The 12070-nt window shown below is 42.4% G+C and overlaps 1 protein-coding gene across 1 annotated transcript; it reads right to left on the bottom strand.

Moving 5' to 3' along the window:
• Window positions 1-515: 515 nt before the first annotated feature.
• LOC113007115 (GTPase IMAP family member 8-like) lies at window positions 516-10396 on the bottom strand. Its single transcript, XM_026143531.1, has 3 exons — window positions 10315-10396; window positions 2667-3288; window positions 516-1688 (listed from the first exon to the last, which is right to left on the bottom strand). Exons 1-3 carry the CDS (start codon window positions 10337-10339, stop codon window positions 974-976), a joined length of 1362 nt encoding a protein of 453 aa, XP_025999316.1. The 5' UTR covers window positions 10340-10396; the 3' UTR covers window positions 516-973.
• Window positions 10397-12070: the final 1674 nt, after the last annotated feature.

Genomic DNA, 12070 nt, shown 5'->3' with positions numbered 1-12070 from the left:
GCATCTTCTTCCTTAATAATGAATATTGGCTAATCCTGTATTGCAATCCTTAAGCTTAAATTTCAAACTAACATTTTAACTACTGATTTTTAACTACTGATTTTATCTATTGTTCTGATTTTATCTGTTTTGATTTTACATACTGTTTTGTTTGTTTGTTTGTTTGTTATTTAGTTAGTTTGCTTGCTTGTTTTAATCAATTTTAAATCATGCTTTTTATTTGTTTTTGTTTCTAATGTCTCTGTAAAGCACTTTGAATCACCTTGTTGTTGAATTGTGCTATACAAATAAACTTGCCTTGCCTTGCAATGATATTAAGAGCTACTTATTAATATCAGTTTGAAGCTACTTCCACTTACATAGATACAAGCAACATAAAACATTGCATATAAAGGAGTGACATGAATACACGAACAAAAATCAGTTTAGGAAAAAGTAGATATCAAAATAGAAAAACAGTACATTTCTTCAAAAATGTCATTTAGATGATTTTAAATGGTTATTCTTACCTGTTTTCTTACTCTTACTTGGCGACAGTAATCTTACAGATGTACCACATGTCTGTGTACAAGATATCTGTCATTACCCGGGATTCTGAGAGATAAATTGTTTCTTTCTTTTTTCTTTTTTAATCTAGGTTTACAGTCTCTCTTTGTCAAAAACATGCAGACTACTGTTAATCTCTCAGTGCTGTTGTTTGACCCAAAGGTAAATACAACTCATCAAGACAACCTGGTTGTGTCTATCTCAGTTTATTTCAGATTTCATCAACAACTCTGTCACTTGGAATAGACTCCACCCAGCTATGATTCTAATCTAGATATATGCTTAACAAAATCTGTGGATGTGTGACCTCTGGGTATCAAGAACTGATGAAAACATTCCTCCTGTCACATACTCCTGTTTTTGTCCTTTGTTTCTCAGCCGTCATCCTGTGTTCTTTCTCTCCTCTGCCTCATTTTACAGTTTTATCTCACTCGAAATGTGTCTCCCACCATGTGAAGATGAAACGGATGATGTTAAATATTCCCATGTAATTAATTTGTCTAAGAACCCGGAGCGTTAAACCCCAGCAATACACATAGAAACTCCTGATCGATCTCTCTGACTCAAAGCTTCCCTGATAGTACAAATGTCCTCCATCTGTAATGGAGTCTATTTTGTCTAGCAGCTCGTGGACTTGGAGCCTCTCATCCATCTCTTCATTGTTGAACACGTGGTACAGACCGCTGCAGTTTTTAAGCAGTTCCTTCAGGTTGTTGTCTTTGCTGACAAACTTCTCTATGTCAATGGTGTTTTTCAGTCGGTCTCCATATGTGAACAGCACCATGGTGTGTTTGGAAACGTCAGGACTCAGCATTGTCTGCAGGCTTTTCAGCCCTTCCTGCTCTTGTTTGGTGAATCTTCCGAGCTGGAGGACAAGGAGGAAAACGTGAGGACCTGGAAAGCTCAGCTTGAGTGCTTTTAACATCTCTGCTTTCACCATGTTTATAGACAACCGAGTGCTGAAGAGTCCAGGAGTATCGACCACAGAGATTCTGCGACTCTGAACATCAGCTTCTACTTTCTGACTACACAGAGTCACTGGGCTGGAACTGATCTTACAGTCAAACGCCTTCTTTCCCAGGATGGTGTTTCCCGCTGAACTCTTCCCCACTCTCTCCTGCCCCACCAGCACCACCCTGAGGCGTGAGCCTGAAACAACACAGGTCATCAGGTGGCGTTACACCAGTGTATCAGTATGCTCACCACCTGTGCACATAATAGCTCATTTTATAAACAGCAGATAACAATAAAAAGCATTTCAGACAGCATGTGCTTTTTCTCTTGATGTAATTTATTTTAAAAGGATCACTTTAACATTTTTTAGACTTAATAATCCAGAGGGGCACATTTGACCAAACGTCCGGCCTGTTCCAGCCTGTTTGCTTTGATCACCTTTGAGTCCATCAGTGGCAAACAAAGTGACACACACACACACACACACACACACACACACACACACACACACACACACACACACACACACACACACACACACACACACACACACACAGAGTTATCAATCAGTTATTGCTTTTGAATATAGGAACATAATTAAAAGGTTCAGTGTGGATAATGTGTTCTACTGACATACAACATAAGGACATGTCAAGGGCTGCAGACAAAGAAATCATAAAAATAATTAATGAAACAAGATGCTAATCTATATCTGTATCTGAGCAGCAATCAGCCTTATGATAAAGATAATATGGTGACAGAACAGGAAAAATAAACAATATTTATGAAATATAGTTTAAAGTTTATCTAAATTTTTCATAGGGCTGGAATGATCTAACTAATTACTGCAATCCTTTGTGTTTTACTGTATGTTGCATCCTGTTTCATCTTTCACTCTGAAATATATATCTTGTTTGGGAATCCCGGCATATGCAGCTGCAACAGCAGCTCCAAAAGCAGCTCCAACTCCAACTCCAACAGCCGCTCCAGCAGCAGCTCCAGCAGCAGCAACTCCAGCAGCGGCTGCACCAGCAGCAGCTAAACCTAGACCTCCAGCAGTAGCTCCAATAACAACACCCTTTAGAACATCCTGAATAAAGGAGTTGTCTTCCTCTGCCTTTCTTCTTGCTTCTTCAAGATTCATGTCTGGATATTTTTCCAGAAGTTCTTTAATCTTTTGTTTTATGGCTCTCTCGGCCTCTTGGAACATTTCGTTGGTGTAGAAGCCTCCTCCATTTAGTTGAATCATTGCACTGATCTTCAGCAGCAGCTCTTTAAGCTGAGAGGGATCTCTGTCATCATTGTCAAAAACATGATGATTTCTGTGACACTGACTGATGAAGCGGCGGAGATCTGGATTCTCATTAATTAATTTTTCTATGGAGGAATGTCTTTTCTTCAGCTCATCTCCATGGGTAAACAGTACCATGGTGTAACGTGATGCCTCTTTTCCAAATATTGTCTGAATGATTTTCACTGATTTTTGTTCTTCTTTTGTGAATCTGGTTGGCTGGAGCACAACCAAAAAAACATGTGGCCCAGGAGCAGCAAAGGACATGCATCGAGCAATCTCTCTCCTCACCTGCTCTTCAGATTGTTTTGTGTCACCCAGTCCTGGTGTATCAATTACAGCCAGTTTAAGGCCACCAAACTCTCCCATCTTTTTCTCACACACTTCTGTCACTGAGGAAGAAGTCAGCTCAGATTTAAAAGCATCTCTTCCTAAGATGGTGTTTCCTGCTGCACTCTTCCCAACTCCAGTTTTCCCAACAAGTACAATCCTGAGATCTGTGAGAGAACACAATGATGTTACCTGTTTACCCCCATCAGTTTATTTTATCTACAGTGGTCCCTCGCCATAACAGGGTTTACCTTTCAAGGTCTTGCTCTTTCGCTGATTTTTTTTTTGCAATTTTGCATGCTTTTTCTTTTCTTTTCCCCCCCACACAAATGTGTTCGGCATCCTGATTGGCTGTAAACAACTGTCAATCAGTCTCCTAGTGCCATGTCTCCTGTACAGTACAGAATGCGTTCAGCTTGTCAAATTTACATAAATCTTCGATCGCTAGCAGTGTGACTCTGAAGTGCTGTACCGTCAAAGGCACCTGCGGTAGCACTCAAAGGGCAGGGGAAGATGCTAACCAACGCACAAAAAGTTGGATCTTTTGACATGCTAAAGGAAGCTAAAAGTTACCGTATTTTTCGGACCATAAGGCACACCAGGTTATGAGGCGCATTAAACGAAACAAAAGAGTCAGATAAGTCAAACTTTACTCAACTCGTTCTTCTTGCTTCGTCTACTTCTGTCCCATTGATTCATTAATATTGAATTCTCTCACAGCTGCTCTATTCCCATGTCCTGCACCTGAAAACAGGGTTTAATCTTTGGTTTCATTCCATAATACTGGACTTATTTTTCTACGAAGGGTTGAACTTCGAGGGTGTTTAAACAAGAGAGAAAAGTGCCTGTCTGAGAAAAGTGTATAAAGTGTGTAGTGAGGGGTTTTACAGCCTTAAAACATCTACAGTGGCTTGCAAAAGTATTCGGCCCCCTTGAACTTTTCCACATTTTGTCACATTACAGCCACAAACATGAATCGATTTTATTGGAATTCCACATGAAAGACCAACACAAAGTGGTGTACACGTGAGAAGTGGAACGAAAATCATACATGATTTCAAACATTTTTCACAAATAAATAACTGCAAAGTGGGGTGTGTGTAATTATTCAGCCCCCTTTGGTCTGAGTGCAGTCACTTGCCCATAGGCATTGCCTGATGACTAAATAGAGTGCACCTGTGTGTAATCTAATGTCAGTACATACAGCTGCTCTGTGACGGCCTCAGAGGTTGTCTAAGAGAATATTGGGAGCAGCAACACCATGAAGTCCAAAGAACACACCAGACAGGTGAGAGATAAAGTTATTGAGAAATTTAAAGCTTAGGCTACAAAAAGATTTCCCAAGGCTTGAACATCCCACGGAGCACTGTTCAAGCGATCATTCAGAAATGGAAGGAGTATGGCACAACTGTAAACCTACCAAGACAAGGCCGTCCACCTAAGCTCACAGGCCGAACAAGGAGAGCGCTGATCAGAAATGCAGCCAAGAGGCCCATGGTGACTCTGGACGAGCTGCCGAGATCTACAGCTCAGGTGGGGGAATCTGTCCATATTAGTCGTGCACTGCACAAAGTTGGCCTTTATGGAAGAGTGGCAAGAAGAAAACCATTGTTAACAGAAAACCACAAGAAGTCCCGTTTGCACTTTGCCACAAGCCATGTGGGGGACACAGCAAAAATGTGGAAGAAGGTGCTCTGGTCAGATGAAAATAGGAACTTTTTGGTCAAAATGCAAAACACTATGTGTGGCGGAAAACTAACACTGCACATCACTCTGAACACACCATCCCCTACTGTCAAATATGGTGGTGGCAGCATCATGCTCTGGGGGTGCTTCTATTCAGCAGGGACAGGGAAGCTGGTCAGAGTTGATGGGAAGATGGATGGAGCCAAATACAGGGCAATCTTGGAAGAAAACCTCTTGGAGTCTGCAAAAGACTTGAGACTGGGGCGGAGGTTCACCTTCCAGCAGGACAACGACCCTAAACATAAAGCCAGGGCAACAATGGATGGTTTAAAACAAAACATATCCATGTGTTAGAATGGCCCAGTCAAAGTCCAGATCCCCCCAGGCCACCCCGCTGGACACGCCACTGTCTACACAATGTTGATTCTTGGCTCCACCTTGCACTACAGCAATAACCTCCTCATTAGGTTGGCAGATAATACAACTGTGGTGGGTCTTATTAGTAACACTGATGAGTAGGGATGGGTACCGGTATCCGGTGCCATTATGGCACCGGTTCTGACATAAACGGTAATAACCAGACCGAAAAGCAGCGCACATTTCGGTGCTTCATTTCGGTGCTTTTTTTTCCCTGAGATGTCATACACTTCGGATTCTAGCCAATCATTTTACCTTTGCGAGCGTAGTAGGCGGGTCCAGGTACATACGTTCTTTTAGAGCAGAGCTACAGATTAAAAATGCCCAAAGCGAAGCAGTCAAAAGTCTGGCTGTACTTCACAGCAAAAGATGCAAACTCAGCAGCCTGCAACAAGTGCTTTAAGGTGATACTGTGAAAAGGAGGTAACACCTCGAATCTGATGAAACACCTGGCGACGCATAGGGTTTTTTTAAAAGCCGAGAAATGCGCCGTATTTGATAGCTTGCTGCGAGACCTCACACCGTGCGCATCTACTGCGGGTGTGGTGCCTGTTATCGACCCGGAGTTAGCAACATGCACCCGAAGAGGAGAGTCCTGGCCCCTAGCCCTGCCAGTGTAGCAGAAATGATGACGGATGATGATGGCAGCAGCAGCCGTTCTTCTCTGCATGAGTAGCTTAATGTTGTTCGTGTGTAATTTACATTGAGTAGGCTAACCACGTTATTAAATTAATGCATGTAAGGTGAACTAGCAAACATCATCATAGCTACATGCGGCTGTCTTCTTGTTTGATGGCAGATACTCCCTTCACCCTGGCCAAAAAGGCTAAAATGACCAAAGAAAAAGTGGAAAACAGTTAAACATGAAAGGTTTTTGGACAAAGTTTGTGTTTTTTTTTTTTTTTTTTTCCATTGTTTAAGCACTGCTTCCAGCCAAGAGTGATACCATATATGCCCTATAGCTGCAGGGGATAACCCTTTTTATAAAAAACAGCTGAACATGAAAGGTTTTTGGACAAAGTTTGTGTTCTTGATTCTTTAAGCACCGGTTCGTGCACCGTTTAAGTGCAGGGATAGTTCAGTAGGTAGAGTAGTGGCCCCATGATCGGAAGGTCGGGGGTTCAACTCCACTGAACGGCTACCCTGAGGTACCCCTGAGCAAGGTACCGTCCCTACACACTGCTCCCCGGGCGCTGCATTGATGGCTGCCCACTGCTTCACTGGGTGAATGGGTTAAATGCAGAGGAACTATTTCCCCATGGGGACTAACACGCACACTTTACTTTACTTTAAGCACCGGCACCGTTTCAAAAGTACCGGTTTGGCACTGGTATCAGATAAAACCTAAACGATACCCATCCCTACTGATGAGATAAACTACAGGAAGAAGGTGAATCAGTTGGTTACTCAAAATAAATGGTGCTGCTGTGGAGAAGGTGAGCAGCGCAAAAATTTCTGGGTGTGCACATTACACAGGACCTCTCCTGAACATGCAACACTGCATCACTGGCCAAGAAAGCACAGCAATGCCTCTACTTCTTCTGTAAACTGAGGAAAGCAGGATCCCCAGTACCCATCCTGTGCACTTTCTATCATGTCACCATTTTCAAAACAAAGTTGGCATATCATCCTGCAAACCCTGACTACAAATCTGTAGAACTCTGCCTATGGTTCCTAAGTGCTGACAGGGTGATCTTCTTGTGGTGTTGATCTTCTTGGGATGTCCACTTCATGGCCTGTCTCTGACATAGCCTTCAATTTGGAGATGGTAGTAGGACTTATTCCAAATAGTGATGCAGCTTGAAACTGCCCAATGGCACAGGCACTAGTCTTATGAATGATTATCGTCACCTGAAGTACCAGAAGCTCAAAACTAGAGTTAACAGCAGAATAAGCAATTTGGTATTGAGAGAGGAGATTTAGCAAGTTTTTCATTAGTTTTTTTTTAAAAACATAATTAATATTTTTTTTATGCAACCCCCCCCCCCAAAACAGTAACTATAACTGGTTCATGTAAACAGCAGGAGTTTTTGCAGTTGCAGTAGTTAGACTAAAAAAATGTGTCAGACAGATGGAGGAAATGCTCTGAAGCTGAGGTTTGAATTATTATTATTTATTGGTTTTTTTGCCTGTCCCGTTTGGTTCTTTTGGCATCAGAATTATTGTCTAAAAGCAAAGAAAGATGCCCAACGGATTTCCTTTACCAAATGGACCATCCCAGCCTTGCCGTATTGGTCTATTTGATTCACCTTTTATTGTTTATTTTATTTTATTTTCACTTGCTAAATACAGGATGGACTTGACTGGGGAAAAGAAAGGGGAGAAAGAATAAGGGAAACAAAAACAGCGTTGAAAAGGAACTGTGATAAAGGGCTAAAAACAAAAACCAACAAAACAAACAGACAAAAAATACATATATCAATCACCTGGATCACCTGTTGAGAAAGAAAAAAGAGAAAACAAGCAAAAAAAAAAAAACCCAGACAGTAAGGTTTGAATTAGACACAAAGATTCAAATATTTTGGGTAGAGCTCAGAGTGACATGACTTTGTTTGCTCTTTTTTTTTTTTTTTTCCAGAACAGATTTTTTTCCTGGATTGCTGTGCACTGAATATGAAAGCCAGATCAGTTTCTTTTTATCCCTGTGGTTACACAAGGCCACAAAAAGCACTTTTTTTTCCTCTCTTGGCTCTTGGCGAAGGCGGTCGCACTTTTCTCCTCTCCTCCTTCCCCTTATCTTCCCTGCTTAGCCTCTTGTGTCCTTGTCCTGTCTCGTGTGTATTACTTTCCCTGGAACAGTCTCTCACTGTCGTTCTCTAAAACCTAAAAGAGAATTATGGATTTGATCAACTGGTCTCTGAATGCTATTGACACCCTTTTCTCAACAAGAAGACTGGGCTTGGGAGAGCCCGAGTGCCCTGGAGGGACATTCCCTGCCGGATACACGATGGACGGGTGGCAGAAATGGAGGATCATGTGCCTGGCGGGACTGTCGATCGAGGACGCTGAAGATATCTGATCGGAGCTGGCTTGGCCCTGGCTTATCGGAGAATTAATTCAAACACCCCCCCCCCCAAGGCTGCCCGCTGGAGATTGAAACGATGGGACGAGGTGCGACTTCTCACACCGGACGCAGCATGGTTAACACCTTGGAGACGCTTACAGCTGCCGTAAAGACTCAAAATAACACCATTGAGCGTATATTGGGATACATCAAAGAGAGGCCTGCTCAAAATGAGACCCTTGAGCGAAAGTTGGAACACATCGCAGAACGGCTCACTGCAGTTGTGGGGTCTCAGAATCAAAAGAATGACAACACCACGGGACGGAAGTTTGATACCATCATGGGGAGGCTCGCGGTTCTCCAACGGGAAATTGAGAGACCAGTGTCGGAGTGTTAAGAACAGCTTTGAAATTCTCCTGAGCTGCTCGCATAAAAGAAAAATCAACAACATCAACATGCAGACACCACGGCGCCAGCTGCGGGCCCAAGGCTGGAGCCGAACAAAAGCTCCCAGATAACGACTGTGTGTTGACTATTCTTCCCATTCCATGCAAGGCCACATGGGTTGGCTGGCAGACTGTATACTTAGCCTGATAGGGCGGAGGACACTGTCTCAGCTGAACTCTGGACACGCGCACACACATATACTTACACTGATAAGCACGCACTCATCCCCCTCCCTTTCAAAATGCTTGTTTCCTGTGTGCCGCGCTGGAATGGTAGCGCTGTGCAGGATGACTGCTGTGTTTCCTTCGGATTTCTCCTCACCCCCTACCCAACCTTGTGGCTTGTCACGTGCTCCAATGTTGTACTGTGGACATTTATGTGCTCTCTGTGCAGAGGAGTTTTTTTTGTTTCCTGTTCTCATGCTGTCCTCCCATAGGTGCCCAGCATGAGTATAGGTCTCTTTTTCCTCTTCTACTTTCCCATTGTTGTGTACTTTTTCAGTGTTTTCCTGTAACGCTGCCGATCTCCGACCTGTATTCCCATGTGATGTCTATGTTGTGTGCGTAAGTCGGGGGGGTTTCTATTCCACTGCGGGGCAACCTGCATGTGGCCAATAGAGTCTTTCATTCAACAATGAGCTATTATACGAAAACCCGCTGAGAACATGTGAGTCCCCACATGTCGTTTTCACGTCCCACGTCTCAGACAAAGTAAAACGTGAGACACATTTCGTTTGATGTGGTGTCCAACTTGTGTCGTTTAGTTTATTTCAGTGTTTTATTTTTTAGAACACATGTTATACTTGTTTTAGCAGCTCATTTTTAACTAAAACTGTTATTAAGAATATTATGATATAGGATTTTAGTGCTGTTTGTGGATATTCTGAAGACTGATGTAAAGTTGTCTTCAGAAACGATCAAGTTATGTGTTTTTAATATTCATTTCAGCTGCATCCTAAACTCTATTTTATATATTATTCCAGTGTAACAAACAAATCTGTCTAGTCTTTACTGGAACCTTTCAAAATAATTCACAGTTGAAACACTCCAACTCACAACAGAGCATCCCTCCATCAGGTCCAACCTACTATCAGTGGCTCTAAGGTGCCTGTGCTGATAGCTCTAGGTCTAACAAACTGCATTCAAAACAGGTGGGTTATGTGGTGGCTAACTGTCCAAAGATATAATGGGCATAACAAACTTAAAAAAAAAATTAAAAGAGGACCATGTGAGACATGTAAATCAGAAATTCTAGTAAAGTTTTTTTTTTTTTTTTCTCTTCTTTTTTAAATCTCTAGTAAATGGCCACACAGAGACCAAGTTCACGCGCTATTTGCAAGCCACACATTCTGGAAACGACATTCAACCTGCAGCCATTTTGTTAAGGGCAACTGCCATTAGTGAAGCTAGACTGAAAAGTAATAGCCTGGACTGAAGTCTTAAAAACAATGGAGACATACCTTGTATGATTTAATTTTAACTTTGCCGTTTTCTCTCTCTCTCTCTTTTTTTTTTTAAACCTTGGATACTTCTTTTCTTAAAGAAAACTAATAAAATAGAGATCGCCCCGTGCTTTAATTCTGAGATGTTTATTATAGAAATTAATTTTAAATGAGAGTGAAAGTGATAAAAGTACTCACCTTTCAATGCAGGTTTGCCAGCCATGTTTTTGTTTTTTGTTGTTTGTTATTTCCTAAGCAGTTGATCGAGTGTGTTCACTTTCTGGGGGTGACATTGAATAGTTTCGTTTCACTGAAAGAGCTGTAATATAGTCTGACCGTAAACTCCTCCCCAAGTGACACAAACAAGAGGTGGAGTAAATAACAGAGCTGCACCCAAATCACGGTATGGCAGTGTAGGAAGTCAGAGACTCAAAAAATCACCCGTTTCTCTGAATCCGACTTAGTATTGATGATCACCCCCTGTGATTTATTTAGGCTTCTTCATCTATTAGTCGGTCAAAGGTTATTTATTCACACACAGGAACAGAATAGACAAAAGATTCTGTAAACGAGAAATCCATTTTCCAAATCTGACTTGGGGGAGATATTACAGTGTTTAGAGATGATATATGTAAAACAAAATAGATGTAGTGATATCATAAAACGCCTCAGCAAGCGTGGTGTGAGACGAGTATTAATTGTCCCCAACTCTATTCACAATGAAAGTATATCACTCTATAATTAAACAGATAAAAATAAAGGCAAAGTATGTAAATACTTAAGAGCCCGTTCCCTTCCCTCTCCACCCTCCTTTATCTTTGAAGTTTCTGCTCTCCTTCGCTCTCTGGCGCCTTTTCCCTTGAGGCTTTTAGTAGGTGCAGTAGGTGAGCTGTTGTACACTTGTTTTCCATTTTCTTGTTTACCTCAGTATTTAAAGTTACAGTAAGTAAAAAACAAATCTTCACTACATCAGTTGAGCTGCTGAATTTGAACAGTTTAAAGTCAGACAGATGTGATTCACAGATTTGACCTAATAGTCAGGACACCGTGTATTTTCAGTAACGTCAGCCCCTCCTTTGCTCACGCCTTATGTAAACAGCCGTCCATAAGTAGCCTGTTTGAATTTTTACAGTCCTTAGGAGAAATTGGGGAGGGAGATGACTCCCGGGCATTCCTGAGTCTTTCGGGCCACGGCAAAGGCGGCCTGAGGAGGAGTGGGCACTGCGGCTGCTGCCTCTGTTAGTGTGTCTCAGCTTGCCCACCTTTTCGCTGATGTTTGTGAAGGGACCAGCTGGTTGACGCAGCGAGGGAGGTAGTAGTAATGCTGCCAGAGGACCATTTGACCGCGCGACCCATAACGCCATGAGGGCAGCCACGACCCTGAGGAGATGTTTCTCTGCAGGGCAGCAGGGTGCACCAAGGTCGTTATCTCCAACTCCCGACACAATTTGATTCCCCTGCGTCAGGAGCGCGCACCGGGCAGGGACAGCGGATCCAGTTGACTCCGCCTTCATTCCAACCTGCGAGACGTGGAAATAGTGATGTTTTACTTTTGTGCGTGCGGGGGGAAGGGGGGGGGGGGTTGTTACGTTATGGTTCAGTGTATGGATTACAACAGAGCGTTCTACCATAGCTCTTTTCTTCCACAGTCTACTTCCTACAAAACTTTATACATTTCAATGAAATTGTAAAGCTGAAGGATCAAGATTACTCAATGTTTTTGGGCTAGCAGCATGAACGTAAAACTGTTAAAGACTCAACTTGAAATGCAGACAAAATTAAAGAAATAAAATTGTTAACATTATAAGGCAGATTATACACAATTACTCTTCAGTGTACCCATGGAAAACTTGCTGTAACTGTGAAAACGTTTTACAAGGCAAACAACGAAAAGCTTTTTTGTACATGTGGGCTTTCCACACAGAGCTGGTGGAACCATTGCATACACCTGTCC

This window comes from Astatotilapia calliptera, chromosome 15 (assembly GCF_900246225.1).
Source record: "Astatotilapia calliptera chromosome 15, fAstCal1.2, whole genome shotgun sequence".
Lineage (NCBI taxonomy): Eukaryota > Metazoa > Chordata > Actinopteri > Cichliformes > Cichlidae > Astatotilapia > Astatotilapia calliptera.
Note: the sequence above shows the minus strand (reverse complement) of the source record. Positions and strands in the feature narration are given on the sequence as shown.